The sequence below is a fragment of the Ischnura elegans genome, chromosome 8, assembly GCF_921293095.1.
Source record: "Ischnura elegans chromosome 8, ioIscEleg1.1, whole genome shotgun sequence".
NCBI lineage: Eukaryota > Metazoa > Arthropoda > Insecta > Odonata > Coenagrionidae > Ischnura > Ischnura elegans.
In genome coordinates this window covers 37,327,208-37,344,502 of record NC_060253.1, presented here as the reverse complement: position 1 = coordinate 37,344,502, position 17,295 = coordinate 37,327,208, and the positions used below count along the sequence as shown (strand labels likewise).

The 17,295-nt window shown below is 37.5% G+C and overlaps 1 protein-coding gene across 1 annotated transcript; it reads left to right on the top strand.

Annotated features, from left to right (window-relative positions):
- The first annotated feature begins 311 nt into the window (after window positions 1-311).
- On the top strand, window positions 312-17,173 carry LOC124163551 (acyl-protein thioesterase 2). The gene is made up of 7 exons (XM_046540535.1): window positions 312-537; window positions 650-681; window positions 770-835; window positions 925-972; window positions 11,079-11,325; window positions 12,663-12,827; window positions 15,975-17,173. The coding sequence occupies exons 1-7, from the start codon at window positions 487-489 to the stop codon at window positions 16,023-16,025; spliced, it is 660 nt and encodes a 219-aa protein (XP_046396491.1). The 5' UTR covers window positions 312-486; the 3' UTR covers window positions 16,026-17,173.
- Window positions 17,174-17,295: the final 122 nt, after the last annotated feature.

Here is a 17,295-nt window from a genome sequence, read left to right as displayed (position 1 = left end):
GTACTTGAATATTATCATAATCATAGTATGACTTGTATTTGTAATTAGCTTAGATTTCACGTTATGGCTTCGAATAAGAATTGTGGCGTCATTTTCATTCATTATCAGAGATTTTTCCTCTGGGTGACTTGCAAATAAATCCGAAACTATTATAAAATATGAATACTCACCGTGTTTAAAGTCGCCTATTGATGATTAACATCCAGTTTCTGCCAAGATAACCTGTGTTACATTCAAAGTCTGCTATTTCAACCAACTAAATTTGGTGCCGGTTAATTTTAAACAACTGAGCAGCGGAATTATGAGTACTCACAAACACTATCTTGATGCGCTGTATGAAGAAATTCTCTAAATTTTTCATAGTCTACGTCGGGATTCTGTCTCCAATTTTGTGGTTTGCATAACCTTTTTCTGTTAAGAGATAATCAATAAACATAGGAAACGAAGACTCGGTAAATATTTATTTATACCTTACTTATTTAAAAAATGGCTGGCAGTCCCGTCGTAATTGCTGCTACTGCGAAGCATACTGCGACGGTAAGCAATGAATATATTCATTACTCTTGTTAATTAGGTTATAACTGGTTTGTCCTAACTGATGATTCCCTTATCAATGAAAATACTAATGAAGGCTTAATTGTTCTTCCAGTTGATATTCCTACATGGATTAGGTGACACTGGGTAAACACAAATGTTTTTACGAAAATTAAGTCAAATGTTTACCGAAAACTGAAATGGGTTGCTAAAATTTTTATATTTCTTTAAACAGGCATGGATGGGCTAGTGCAATGGCTGCTATCAAATCTCCTCACATGAAGGTTATATGTCCAACTGCGTTAGTATCAGAATGATTTCTAAATTCCTTATACTTAAAGATGTGGTAATTGTCTTGAAATCTACCTGATGCTGTTGTTTTTATTTCAGTCCAACCATGCCCGTGACACTCAATGCAGGGTTCAGAATGCCATCTTGGTAATTAGCATTCTTATTGTATTAATTGTAGCTGTCACTAAGTAAATCAATTTGGCATAACATAGTGTAACTCATGACAGTCTTGCGAGTACTAATTTCTCACATTACAGCTGTAAACTAAATTAAAATTAAATGGGGAAGGATGTTGATGAAGGTGTCATAACTACTAGTTATACAGTTATTTATGCATTTTCCACATAACTGTATTAAAGTTTGAATCTTGTTGAAAATGACTGCAAATGAGTATAATAAACTAACTTAAGGGGATCATAGAGGATAATATTTTCAGAAGCTATTTTATTCCCATCCATTTTATTGTCATGATATGTAACAAACTCTTATACCTAATGCTTCAATATCAAGGGAATTCTACTTCAGACAAAGGTATTTGTTGTTCTTGGAAGTATCCCAGCATTGCCTTTGTCGCTGATAGGGAGAGATTTTTTGAAAGTCTCTGTTTCTGGGGATTCCAATCATTTGGATCCTGAGGAGGATTTTGTACCCATGTACCATCCAACCCTCCCTGATGAAAATTTCTGGCTGCATACTTGCCCATACCTTTTAGTGCTTGATCAACCCAGACTCTTTGTCTTCTATGCCTCTTATGTAACTAATTCAGAATGCTCGTCCACCCCCCCCCCCCCCAGTCACTATTTTGTTGCATGCTTACTGTTGCTGTGTGTTATTACTTGATAAATATTTATTTAAATCCTGAAGCATGTACTTGGCAACCTTTAGAAACTTAAGAGTATTGCCCAATTAATGAAAAAATTGACCCAATTTGAATTTTATGAGGTGAGGCTGCTGGTGTTTTTATTCATGGACTACAAATTCCTGCTGGCTAATTATGTATAAATATGTTGGCTTCATTAATATGTCAATTATCACTAGGGGACTAAATTATTCCTTTGGTCAATCATTAATCAATTTGAAGGCAGCATCATTTGGACAAAGCAGCTATGACACTATGACTTACAAATAATTGACCTGCTGGTTTCAATAGGGTAGTTTCCCTATCGAAACTTCTCCTTTTACGTTAAAAAAAGAAAAGAACAAAATGCGACCCGTGTTGAGGCAGGGAATAGGGTTGTTTCCTTCATCAAAGAAATTGAAATGCATTTATTGCGATTCCTTACCCACCATTAGTGTATTCATAATATACAAATTATTTGGATTTAGAAATCCCAGTTTAGACGAATGGCAACGGTCAATTTTAACCTCATTTGAAAAAGGCCAGATTGGCACCCATGTGATTCCACTCCACGTGACATCACAGGGACTTAGTTTCTATACGAGTAGATAGGAGTTTTACTTTGTCTAAGATTACTAATGCATGCATGAGGCACATAGCTCAGGGAAACATCTCTTAATAATCACACATTAAAATTACCTTAGTTCGGAAAGTTTCCTTCGTTTGATAGGGGAATAATAATCCTTATTTAAACCAAGTGCCATCTGCTAGCAGGGTACTCTATGCTACTGCCATGTTCAGCAGCAAGCAGCCTGCATCGTTGTGGCATTCATAGCCTCGCACCCAGGTGGCCTCACACAGAGGCAGCCAGAACCAGAATGACGTCACACGGGCTTTTCCCAGGATTCATACTTAGCCGTCACGTATTCGCCTGCTTGAAAATTTTGACTTTTGATTTAGTCGCAAAAAAGAGATATCATTTAAAAATCTAAAAGCGTGAAATACGCGTTCCAGGAGTAATAATCTTTTCATTTAGCAAGTAAAAAAATAGGAAACTAGCCTATTCCAACGTATCTTCCTTAATTTCCTGAAATTGTTGAGAATATCAAAGTGTGGTTATCTCATAGTAAAGTACTGATTTTCTAGCTCTATGTTGGTCATATTGTTAAAGATCTGTATCTTACATCTGAAGGACATGGATAGTTGGATTAATTTTACCTCTCAATTTTAAAATCTTCTAGGCTGCCTAAACCTGCCCCATCGCGCCAAAATACAAAATTTACTGACTTTTCTATTATTTTTCCATTTTAAATCCTGATGGTTTTGACTGCAGGTTGATTAAAATCATCATCATCATAAGTGAACAATCCTAAGATAGGTTTGATGCATTTTTCCATTCACCTCTCTTATCTGCTAGCCTATTAATGCAGATGTATTTTTTCTCTTTACGTCCTACATAACCTGTCCTAAGTAACTCAGTGGGGGCTGTCCTTTGCCCTTCTTCCCTTCCACCTGCCCTTCTATGATTGTTTTTATGGTGCTATCATGCCTCACAGTGCAGCCAACTTATTGTCCAATCTTCTCTTTAAGGTTTTTTAGGAGACTTCTCAATTCCACCATTCTTAATTGCAATTCCTCATTACTTACCGTATTTCTCTGGGTATAATCTCCCTCTGAATATAGTCCCCCCCCCCTTAATTTTAGGCTTCAGTTTTGGGAAAATTTTAAAAAATGCACTTAAAATTACTGATTTGTGAATGAAAAACTTTGCTGTTTCTACAATTTGGAAATTTATTTATTAGTCCTCCCTCTACTTTTACCATGGGCATTTTTGGAAAAAAAGGGGGGGACTATAATCAGATATTTAAGGTACTTGTTCAATCCATTAATCTTCATCATTTTTCAGTAGCATCATATTCCGAATGCTCTCACTCTTGACTTCTCGGCTACTGTCAATGTCCAAGCCTTGCCTACTGAAAGAAATATGCTCTATTTGTGGTGTCTGATGAATTATTTCCTTACTTCTATTCTTATAGATTCTTATCAGTAAGAAGATTCTTCTTTTTGTGACAATTTCTCTTTGCCTGAGGTATTTTCCTGACTATTTCTTTTTTGCTTCGTCTATCGTTGGTTATTCGGCTTCCTAAGTAACAAAATTCTTTCACCTCTTTAAGTTTTTTTTTTAGCTGATATCTGGCCCTTGTCCTTTCAATGTGTATCAAAGTCTTCTTCAAATGATTCTCTGTCTAAACTATGATTGCTGTGTCATACTAATACTAATTCTTTATACATGGACGTTGATGCCCAAAGCCTTCTCTTTGATTACATCGATGGCTCGCTTAATGTAAACAGTAAACATTACAGGGGACAGTGCACACCCTTGTATCATTCCTTTTCCTATTCTTGTATCTTCACAGTTTTGTCCACATTTTATCACAGCCTCTTAGTTTTTATACAATCTGTCCAAAATTCTATCATCTTTATAGAGCATTCCAATTGCATTCAGAATATTCAAAATCATGATGTTTAAAAATTGTACATGTTCATTTTTTTGTTTATTTAAATCAGGTTTTTTATGATATACAATAATTTTATACAAGAAGTACTTCCACAAAAACATAATGCAAAATATTCAATAATTCTGTGCAAATTTCATTATTGTTATTATTAGTATTATTAACTCTATCAGAATTTCTTTCCTGACATTTTTATATTGATTTTACTGTAGGCAATGGCAACCCATGTATTCCCTTTAGGTGATATTCAAACATTTTTTCCATTTGATTCTTCTGGGGTGTAATGCGTATGTGCAGAAGGTGGAAGTTAAAAGAAAACTGGATAGGAATACAATTGCTTTCTATCTTGATCAGAAAGCAACGATTGATGAAGCTTGGTCGTTACGTCACTTTCAGGGGACTTGAATGGAAAGTAAATAGGGAACATTAGAATTGTGGCTTACTTATAATTTTTCTAACGAAAAAGTTATCTGGAATATGTGTAATGCTTACCCTTAGTTATTGAGAAGGAATTATCAAAGATGCATCCCATAGCCTTGGCTCTCAATTTTTATCAGCCTAATTGCTAATGTTGATTTATATGTAAAGTGGATTTATTTTTTGTGGGTGAATAAGTCAAATCCATGTCAACTTTTTGCATTTTATTTATAGATGTGCAAGATCCCACTAACTGATTCCTTTGTACCCCAATTTAGCTAATTCACAAAAAAATATCGTTAATTAAATCATTGTTCTTGTCTTAATGTCAGTGAAAAAATGGCAAAACTACATCCGTAGCCAGGAATATGCTCGGTTCGAGTCCCAGTCAGGCCGCATTTTTACCCTCTGATTTTCTGGCTTTTTCCATTTACCACAGCACCATTGTCCTCTTCCTTTTTCTATTACATGTTCCTATCCCTTTCTTTCCTAACCTGTGAATTTATATGTATGTTTGCGCTTAAGGCGCCGTGTGAATGAATGAAGTAGTTTATAGTTTATGAATGTATTTTCAAAGTACTTTCTCATAGCTAATCCATTACTGAAGTTGATTGGCATTTAAAATTACTTGGAAATATTTATTATTTTGAATGTTTATCAGCATAAGACCATCTTTAAAGAGGATGCATTGCTCCCACTGAACCGGTCTGATTTCTTAATGTGTTGCAAAGTATTTTATCTGAGGTAAAATTCTTATATGTATATGAAATACAGAAAGGAAATATTGACAAGGATGTACTCCAAAATTTCCAAGGTGATAGCCCGAGTCTTAAACAGATAATGCATCTAGAAAGGAGGTGAAAAATGACCGGTCACATGGGATGAATGCATTCTCTTAATTTATTTTCTCACACCTGCAACAGCAATGATGGCTGAACGAATTAAATTAAACTTTTTGCATAGCCCACTTTTTAGCAGAAAAAGGTTGTTACTCATAACACGTTTTGATTCACTGCATTATTATCGGGTCAATTAAATACAGTGGAACCTCGTTAAAGCAAGTACGGGCTATAGCGAGACCCCCGCTATTACGAGAGATAGCCGATGCACCGTCAATTGATCCTATTATAAGCATGTTAAAAATTTCGTTTTTACAAGGCCCTTTTGGTGTTGGCTCTCGCCATAGCGAGGGTTTCACCGCCGGAAAAACTTACACCAAGACTCCTTAATCTCTGTAATTGCTAGCGATCTGTAAGAAATGAAGTTAATGGAGTGCTCAGTCTCAAATTTATGTGGTAAACTGTCGTTCGATAAATAAGTAGTTAATTTTGGTGAAAATATTGTGGCATTAGCATTTGCGGATGCTTGATCTTCTTTTGTTCCTCGGGCGGCAGAAAGCAGACGGCAGCATACCCGCACGTCCGTGAGTTGCGTGAATAGGAAGCATTTGATAGAACACACCATGGCCAAAAAAACACCAAACACGTCTAAGCGATAAAATAAAAATAAAGGAGTAATATGAGGTATATTGGCTATTATTTGCACCACCTCCGGTAAAGCGACAATTCGCTATAGCGAGTGGTTATTGGTGCACTGTGGGGTGTCGTTTTATCGAGGTTGCACTGTACGTTATTCAATTGATGATGGTATGTGCCAAAATGCACTGTTAAAAATTTTTGCTTTTATAAAGTGAAAAAGTTTGAAAAGTTTCATTTAATGATTCATCTAGTTGTGTCATCACGTCTTGCCTCATACAGCTGCGTTATCAGTGATAATGGTGTCGGACCTTGCAGTTTCTCCTTGTTTTTTCAAAAGGAGAGAGGCTCTCTGGTGGAAAGCATCTTTAAAAATCACATCTATTGCTGGGACTAGATAAACTTTTAATTAACCTAATGGATTACCAATTAATTTTGGAAATGCCCGTGACTCAGCAGCAAATAAAATAAGCAAATAAAGCCATTTTTGAGAAATAAATCAGCTATAGTAATGCATGATACAGGTAAACGGAGAATATATTCAATAAAGGATTGATTTGATCGAACTACAAAATTTTTGTGAGTATAATGTTTCAAATTTTATCCGTCTCAATTTGCAAAAGTGGCATTCTTGAGATTTTGAAAGGAAAAAAAGATGTAATAATTTTATCTCTTTAATAGGTCAAAAGTTTTGTTGCTAGTGGTGTAACTATGGGGCGATTAGGGGATAGATCCTTCCCAAAGCCTCAAAGAAATTAAAAAAATATTTTAAACTATTGTCTAGTTTTGACACGTAATGACTGCATCTCCTCAAAGTTTAATTTTAGATGCCAACGTTATGTAAAATGTATTTCCAGGCATGAAATTTTTCAAATTTTTTATTTCTTGGGGAGGGGGGCCGCTCCTTAGGCCCTCTCATCCCCTCCCAAAGCATATTCCTAGTTACGCCACTGCTCTATGCAATATAGGAATTGGTCTTTTGACTCTTTCATGCCGAACGTCGGCATTAGCCAATGTGCATGTAACGTCAGCTCTAGCTGGGGTGGATTTTTCAACGCAAATGAATGGACGATGGCTAAGGCCGATGCAGGGGAAGGGAAGTGACCACTGAGGTAGCAATGGTCAGAGGTATTCTGGTCGTACCTGAGATTCAGCTTAGCAAGGCCGTAGTGCCACCCTTTGGCAATTGGGCCCAACCATTCTGCCAGGGCTCCCACTGAACCGTGAAAACCTCAAAACCGTGAATAAGCTGTGAATTTTGTCTACAGTGAAAAAACCTGAAAAAAGCCGTGTATTTCATCATAAAACCTTAAAAATCTCTCGAACTTGACTGTAGAACTACGATTAACAGATTAACCCTTTCGAGACGGCGGAGTTTTCGTCTTAGCATGACTGCTGTCCTGAGGCCCAAGAGACTCTTCTTTCTCGTGGTATGGAGCATTTTTGGAGGATATTCGTTAAGAAGGGTCTCGCGGAACATTTTTCGACCCCTCCCCGCTGGGACTCCGCATTATCTCGGACTCCAAGAGTAGTTGTGCTCCCTCCTTTCCGGGTTTACGACCATACCTGCGGCATTGGTTCGCGGTCAACTTATGTATTGCTTATATGTATTTAGCACCATTCACCATTTACACAATAGCTGCATCATGAAAAACTTATTTGGGCCTTTAAAATTATATATTATAAACTTAAATCATCATCATCAGTGAACAATCCTAAGAATAGTTTGATGCAGCTCTCCATTCCTCTCTCCTATCCGCTAGCCTTTTCTAGCCTATATATTTCTTCTCTTTTACATCCTTTATAACCTGTCCTATGTAACGCATTTGGGGCCATCCCTTGCCCTTTTAACCTTCCACCTGTCCTCATACGATTGTTTTCATCAGGCCGTCATGCCTCATTTTTTGCAAGGGCAAAAAATCGATTTGACATTGTCTGGAGGGCCACAATGTTCCACATCATTTTACCACCACATCACTAAAATAAATAAAAAAACATGTAATTTCAAAGTTCAATAATCTATGTTGGTTCAAAAGTTCAATCAATCAATGCGATTTTTGACATGGTTTATTTTTGATGAGTGTGTCGATATTTGGTTTGTGATACAATATTTTCTTTAGCCTCAAGGGGCTGCAAAAAATTAGCTGGCGGGCCGCATGCGGCCCAGGGGCCATGGGTGGAAGACCCTTACCTTAAGGTTTTTAGAAGACTTCTTTTTTCTTCCACTCTTCCTAGCACTTCCTTATTATGTACTAACTCAGTTGATCCATTTTATCGTAATCATTCTTCAGTAGCAACATATTTCAAATGCTTCCACTCCTTACTTCTCTGCTGCTCTCAACGTCCAAACCTCGCTCCCATGAGAAGCATGCTCCATATGTTGAATATGATATTGTTTAAATTTTATGATGCAATCAATTATTTTGCTATTAAAATTCAGGATCTTTTAAGCAAGCCTTTTAGTTCATTTCTAGGGCCACCTACCCAGGCTGGACTCGAACTTGCAACCTTCGGTTTAGCAGGCAAGGACTTAACTGCACTGCCACCAAGGCCATTGGGTTGATTCAGGCATTCAAAAAAAAAATTTAATGGTTTTATTCTTTCAGCCATCATTCCATTTTCATGGCACCATTTTTTCCAAGTACATATGTACCGACTTTTATCTTCCACCCATATGCTTCTTCTGTTTGATTCTACAAATTTAATTACCATATATCTCCGAATAAAGTCCCCCTCTGAATATAGTCCCCCCCCCTAATTTTGAGGCTTCAGCTTTGGGAAAATTTTAAGAAACGTGTTTGAATATAGTCCCCCCTTTACTTTTACCACGGGTATTTTTGGAAAAAAAAGGGGGGGACTATATTCAGACAAATACGGTATTTGAACTCTGACATTTAAAGAATGATTATGGTTAATGTTTTCACTTTTAAGGCCTGTTTACATGGTACATTAACACGTACGAGTTAATGTACGTTTGCGTGAATGATTTTTGTGGACCGGAATGGAACATGTACGAATGCATGAACCAAATTAGAACAGGTTCTATTTTCTGTGCATGCATTCGCACAAGTTGGGTGGTTACATGGTGCATTTTGGCGTTCATTCTCGCGTTCATACATTTAGACATTAACCCGTACGTGTTAATGTACCGTGTAAACAGGCCTTTACCCACAAAATTCACGCTCTACACTGACTGACACAAGGATACACTGAGGACTGACACACATACCCAGGATCAAAACTAGAGGGGGGCTAGCTGTGATCATTCAAGTTGTAACACAGAAAAGGTTAAGTAGGGTTCCCACTCAACCATGAAAACCTGAAAACCGTGAATGAGCCGTGAATTTTGTGTACCGTGAAAAAACCTGGCAAAAGCCGTGAATTTCGTCATAAAACCTTAAAAATCTCTCAAACTTGATTGTAAAACTAAGATTGGATGGTCAAAAGAAAAATCGATATGTCTATCATGTTTCAAGGTCAGTCACGCATAGACACGGTCCACGCATTTATCTGCACATGTGTATTTGAAGCGGTACCCGACGGTTTTCCCAAATCGTTTTTTCCGACGACCTTTTTCCCGAATCGTAGCGCGTCCTCTTTCCCGAAAGCTTTTTTCCCGAAACCCTTTTCTCCGAAACATTTTTTACCGAACACCTTATTTCCCGATTGTATAAAAATGAGTTCATATTTTTCATGACCAAATATATTCATACACAAGATATATCATTTTTTTAGAAAATTATATTGTGCGCAACAGCTCTAAGAAATTCAAGAAAATTCCTATCGTTCTTGTAATCTTCATATTCTTCTACAACCGATTTCAGCCTCTCGTGTATGTCGTACCATTTCTTTTTTGGCTTCCGGGTGGTTTTTCCCGAGTAGTAACCTAAAGCGGTTATTCCAACCTTCAGATGCATTATTTGTTGTTGCATAACCTGCTTTTGTTGCTCGAAAGTTGTTTCAACCTCTTCAACTGGAACAAACGTTAAAGCTGCCGTCATATGAACTGTCGTTTTGAGGGTTCTATCTGTTGGGTCATTGTAAGGGACTTGGAGTCCCACTTGTTGAATTTTACGATAAATAGCTTGTTTTTTATACAATCGGGAAATAAGGTGTTCAGTAAAAAATGTTTCGGAGAAAAGGGTTTCGGGAAAAAAGCTTTCGGGAAAGAGGTTATTCGGGAAAAATGGATTCGGAAAAAAAATTCGGGAAAAAGGTCGTCGGAAAAAACGATTCGGGAAAAAGGTAGGGAATCATTTGAAGTGCAATTATTGGTCCGAGTGCAATGACGACACATTGAACTTAAGCCTGTGATTGGAAGATAGGTAACCAAAGTGTTCATTAACCCTGGCGATAAATCAGACTATTCTTCACTTCCCTGCCATCCTAATCCTTCAATTTTCCCTCTCACAACCTTTAGGCGGCCCTGAATTTTGCTAACGATAGGTGACGCCATAAGGGATAGCACTTTCAATGCTGCGTTTGCATTCATAGGGTCTGTCGCATTTTTTAAATTTTTAGTTGACGTGCGGCTGATGAATTTCACGTGGCCAATGTTTCTGACGAATATGGCTCATCAACGGACTGTGAATTTGGAGACATTAAGGCTGTGAAAACCTGGAAAAAACCGTGAATTTTACAATTTAGTGAGAGTAAGGAAACCAAAATTTCAAGAAAATTATTACAGCGCTTTTATAGTATGTTAAATTATTTGCTCGTAAATAAAGCATTTTTATTTGTATTACGTGTTTTATAATAATATCACTTTTCTTGGATTTAAAGAAAATTTGTTCGAAGCAAAAGTTATGAATAAAATGCATTTTGCTTTTAGGGGGGGGGGCAGCTGCCCTCCTTGCCCCCCACTGGGTACGCCCAAGGGCTGACAGACATTCGTCACTGCTATGTCACTATACATTACGGTGTCAAAACCTTGGTCGAAAACAAAGGTTAAAAGTGATTTTTCTCTTCCTTTATGTTTTCTCTCTAAGAATTAATTTCATTCTTCAGGTTTGACCTTAGAACTCTTGATGTAAATGGTCCTGAGGATGAGGAGGGTATTCGACGAGCCACAGATCTAGTTCACTCAATGATCGAAGCCGAAGTGAAGGCAGGAGTGCCGTCAGAGAGAATAATCCTGGGTGGCTTCTCTCAAGGTGGCGCCCTCGCCATTCACTCGGCCCTCAAATGCCCAAGGCCTCTAGCTGGGGTCATAGCACTGTCTTGCTGGCTGCCGCTTCACAGGCAATTCCCTGGTGTAAGTATCTCAAGCAGTTTGTGGTTGAAGCACTGATCCTAAAGCACTGCAGGAACAAGTGACTTTGTACACAGTCACGCGCACGGGTGCAAAGTTAAATACACCAAAGGATGAAGTTCGCCATGAAAAAATATTTGACTTAGCTGGTATTCGAACCCAAATCTACCGATTGCCAGTCAGGTGTGTTAGCCAGTTCTACCACCAAGCCATTTTTTCAGAGCGAACTTCGGGATGGGTTTTAGCGAACAAGATGTTGAAGTCACAAGTCCACACTGTGGCACATGTGGCGAGGGTCGTGCTTACTAAGCCACTGTCGGGGTGAAAAACCCTTATTTTGTCGCTGGTCTGCGACAACGAATTTCAAAGCACTGCAGGAACAAAGTCACTTGTTTACTGGCTTAGTAAGCACGACCCTCCCCACATGTACCACAGTGTGGACTTGTGATGTCAACATCTTGTTCGGTAAAACCCATCCCGAAGTTCGCTCTGAGAAAATGGCTTGGTGGTTTACTGGCTAACACACCTGACTGGCAATCGGGAGATCTGGGTTCGAATCCCTGCTCAGTCAAATATTTTTTCATGGCGAACTTCATCCTTTGGTGTACATATTTAGTACTGATCCTACTTATGTTCTGTATCTTTTTTGTGGTGGCATGGGGTGAGCTGGTGATATTTTTAGCCCTTTGTTTGTCTGGTGGCGTTTTGATATCTTTGAGGGCAATTTGATGTCTTAAAAAATTTTGAATGCTCATAATTATGTCTTAAATGACCTCTCTTCCTGAATTTAGCTGTAAAATACATTAAAAATTGTCTCTGTTATGTTAAAATTTACTTCATATTAAATTTTATTATTCTTCTGGAATATATACATGTCCCTTAACACATTCAATGCGGGCAAGATTTTCATGACAGTCGTCAGGATTGGCCAATAAAATTTAAAAAAACATAGAGAGGTTTTCGCGCTTTCGAGCTACGGAGCATGTCAATTGATGTGCTCCGCACTGAATGTGTTAATATGTTTTAATCGATACTCAAGATATTAATTTCTAATGGAAACCTAGATATACCAAGGAATTATTATTGCTTCATGTTATTCTTGATTTTATTCCTTGAATTGTCAATGTTGGCCTTAAATTTCTTACTGTCATCTTCATTAAACTTTATGGCCAACATCGACATTTCAAGGAATAAAATTAATGGTTTAAGTGTAATCTAAGCAATTAAAATTGGTTTTAAATTTTCATGGAATATAACCCTTAAAATAATTGTGTAGATTGATAGCTAGATTGATATGTTGTATAGATACTGATTGATTTTAAATATCGTTGGATTTACAGGCTGCTGTCGGTAATAAAGAAATTCCATATTTACTTTGTCACGGAGACTGCGATCCTGTGGTTCCATACAAATGGGGTTTAATGACTGCATCTCTTCTGAAGCAATTTTTACCAAAGTTTGACTTCAAGACCTACAGAGGACTGATGCACTGTTCATCAGAGGAAGTAAGTAGCATTTCATGGGAAATGGTATTACTTAGATTTGTTTTCCAATAATGATCTCTATTGACGTTCTTTTTGGGGAAAAAAAAGTAATAAATTGGGAAGGCTCACTCGCATGTAATTTTATGGCATACATTTCTCATAGGGATCACATGAACCACATAGATGGTTACACAATTAATGCCAGAATTAAAACAGTATTCACTTGCAAAATTTGTAGTTTTATAATGCAGAAATTATAGGACTGTTTGCCTAATATCGCACAAGGTAAAAGTGGCACTGGGGATATAAAACAGGTGAATGGAGGTAAGGGCAAACAAGTATTTGGGCAAAGATCAGTTTGGTTTCAGGAAAGGAAAGTCAACTCAAGGTGCGATATGTATGTAGTGGTAATAAGGTGGAGAGGAACCTAGAATATGACCAGGACATGTATGCCTGCTCCGTGGATTTTTAAATAGGATTTGATGGAGTGAACTGGGTAAAGTTAATGGATATTCTCCAGAAAATAGGTGTAGAATGGAGGGATAGACGACTCATTTGCAATCTGTATATGGCCCAAATTGCACAAGTTAGGGTAGTGGAGAGTGTGTGTAAGTATTGGCCATGGAGTAAGGCAAGGATGTCCACTATCGCCATTGCTTTTTCTTGTGTAAGCTGAAGTAAAAATAAAGGGGGATGATGTTATAAACAGTGAGATTCACAGATGATCAGGCGTCCATTAGTCAGTCTGCAAAGGAGTTGAAGGCTCTTGTGAATGCATCAGACTGTTGTTGTGAGGAGTTTGGCATGAGATTTAATCACAAGAAGAATAAGGTTGTGCAGTTTTGTAAAGCATTGTGAACTGGGAACATAAGATTCAAGGTTAAAGTATGTGGGGAGAAACTTGAGCTGGTAGAATAATTCATTATTTGGGCAACACATTAGAGGGAAATGGATACAGCGGTAAGGTCATCGGGAAGAGAGTTGCATAAGTAAAGGAGTCGTTCATGAACAGTAAGGAGATTATGAGAGGATTTTTATGTAAGAGTTAAAAGAAAAGGTCAGTGAAGAGTCTGATCTGGAGTGCAGTACTTTACAGTGCAGAAACATGCATACTCAGGAAGGAGGACAAGAGAATACTAGAGGTGCTGGAGATGTGAGTGTGGAGAAGTTGGAGGGGATGAAGAGGAGGAACGATGAAGTGCCGGACATGGTGGGTGAGGAGAGGCAGCTTCTAGATGAGTTACGGAGGAGAAGAGGAAGGGTATGTTGAAAACAGTGTTAGAGGGTAGAATGTTGGGTAAACTAGGGAGAGTAAGGAAGAGAATAGAATTTTAAGATACAATCAAAGGGAGTAGGCCTTATTGTGAATTGAAGAGGGAAGTTCATGAAGTAAGGGGAAGCTGCAAAAATGCTTCTTAAGTACTCCATTGAAACCTATCAGAATCAATAGAATATTTAAATAATAACATGTAATTTGATTTTAAAAATGTTTTAGTGTCTCTTACGAAGAGGAAACATCAATTGTAGGGATGTGCAAGTAGTGCTTTTTGATCTCGAGTCGAGTATCGAGTTGAGTTGAAAAAGACGGTCGGCCGCCGCAAAGGTATTTGGCGGCGACGCGACGTCGACTACTAACTGCTCCGTATGCAGCAATCTGGAACTTCAGGGCCAAGGCATTTGAGCGGCTTCATAACGAAATTATTACAGTAAAACCTCTTTACATTGTAATGAAGGGGACCAAAATTTGGGCAATTTGATGTATGGAGGTTCACTATGGAGAGGTTTCTATGATAGGCACCATTTTTTCATATCCTTAAAAAATGAAGGCAACTGTCTTTTAAACCATTATATTTATGTGTTTAAACAAATATGCATGCTTTAGTGACCATTTATTTATCATTTAATTATTACAGAAAGCTAGCGCTATCCCATGATTTTTGCCATGATGCAAGAGAAACGATGTGATCTCTCTTTATTCAACAGTCACTTAAAATGATTAGGATACTTGGATACCTTTTTTTATTTACTTTTAGGTATGCTCTCATATGGATCAAAATGGCCACAACTAATAATTAACATGAAAATTACAACATAATGAAGGTGTATAAAAAAAAATAAGGGTGAAACATTTATTCCTGAAAATTCCATGTACGTAATTGCGGCTGCATTAATGGTTTTAGTTGTCTCGGTACAATTTGCGGAGTTAGTTGGGCTGTCTCGGGGGTATCTCCTTGCTATGATAAGTGGAGGTTTTATGAGATAAAGAGGCTCACTACAAAGAGGTTTGCCCATAAATTTACCTGTAAATCTGATGGGACCGTAGGGATGGTATGAAGTATTGAGGTTTATGATGTAAAGAGGTTCACTACATAGAGGTTTTACTGTACATGGGTTTCGTGATAGCGCCTCCTGTTGGAAGATTTCTGAACTCAATGGCCTCGACAGCTCTGTAACCAAAACTACTCGACTCAACTGGACATTCATAATGCTACTCGAAACACTTGAGTCGAGTACCAACTACTCAACTCGACTCGAATTTCCGAGTACTCGCACATCTGTAATCAATACCTTAATGCTTTTGCATCCTGGTAAAGGAAATATACTGGATTTAAACTGATTAATTTGGAACATCCCAAGAGAGATATCAAACTACAAGAAATACAATTACTCCTTCACAAATACATATATTAATTAAGGAATAGTAATTGTTTTATGAAAAATCTTGGGATAACAAATACTTACAGAACTCGTGTTTTTTGATAAATGAACATCCCTCATCCCACTGACTTGGGATGTCTTCGGGGGTATCTTCTGTACTTGAAGATCTTCCAATCAAAAAAAGACAATTCAAAAGTCAGTTTTGCTAAAACTGATCTTTTGTCATGTTCAGCGACCAAAAAAATTAAAGCAAAGCTCTTTGGGCATCTGAATGCAGCCATTTCAGGAACTACTTGAAGACGAGATGGACGGACTTCTTCAAATAGTTTCAGAGCTGGCTGCGTTAGGACTCCAATGAGCTTGGCGTTAATTTTTTCTGCCACACTACCTTCTGTGATCATATTTCTTCAACGTGTGATAAAATGCGCCTTTAAGTAATGTTGTGAAGTCCATGTCAACCCTGAAACTTAACAGTTATATCTCAAGGGTGATTTTTTTTTATTATTTCAGGAAATGCGTGACCTGAAGACTTTCCTGGATAAGGAAGTCCCTCCGATATAGTCGCTCTTGGATCTGGCAGCTGGAACTCCTGCCGCTACTGGTTAATACCAGCAGTTTGACTCTCTCCCTAACTTCTCATCCAATTCCTGTAAAGTCTTTCATGGCCTCAACCATCCAAATTTACTATATAGCATAGACATCTTTTTCTTAAGTGAAAGCCTCTTAGTATCTGCCATTCAAGGTCAAGTTGCATTTTTGATGTTTATCCCCAGGCACCATCTTACATGTTTCCAACATTAAACTCATAATTTAAGTAAAGGGGCCTTCTTATAAAGCCGTCTGCATCAACCTTTTAGGATCATATTCATCGTTGTTTATTAAGTGAAAGGCAGTGGAACTATCTGGACTATGTATGTGTTTCACTTTTCCTTTATATTAGGAGCGTGGGAACTCCTTCAATTGTAAGAGTATTGTAATTGGCAAAGATGAGGTGCTTTGCTTGGCTAGTCGTTTGAAAATGTGTTATGACTTTTTGGGGACGTAGATGTTTTTTTTTTGTTATTTTTACGAGCGATACTGGTTCTTTGACTGGTGCAAATCAGAAGAATGGAGCTTTCGGTTATCTCTCATAGGGGGTAAATGTCACAGTACAAATGTTAAAAAGACACTACAATGCCGGGAAAACATCTGAAAATCCCAAGGATGTATTCAACTTACTCTAAGCATATTTATTTCCTGCATTTGCATTCTTGGTGTCAACTATGCCTCAAATTACAGTTTGTTTATCTTAAATACAATATCAATGATAAGACAGTGCACAACTACTATTAGTAAAAACTCTACCACTAATAATTCATAATGTACTTGAATTGCTCCAGTCACTGCAACTCTGATTGAAATATATGTACAACGGTTTTATTTGAGAGGAATTTGTTAAAATTTAAGGTTTCAGTGAAGTAACTGCTACACATTGTAGTGATTAAGTCATGTGTAAAATGGTGCACCAAATAATTTTAAAAAATAGATCAGTTCGATTGATCACAAAACTGTGGACATCGATGCATAAAACAGTGAGACAAATAATTTATATTCTAAAATTTATAATCCACCAGAGTTTGATGTTGTGTGTCCAGGACTTAATGTTCATTGATTATATCTAATAATGGAATTTCCGCAGTGGAAATGAATAAAAGAAATGGCATTCCTAATGTGTGTGTTTAATTTCCCTCATCGTCCATTGAGAGCTTCGTATACCTCAAATTTTACGGGTGAAATATATATCACAACACCTGAAAGTGCTTCAAGGTACAAAAATTATTAATTGCAAATA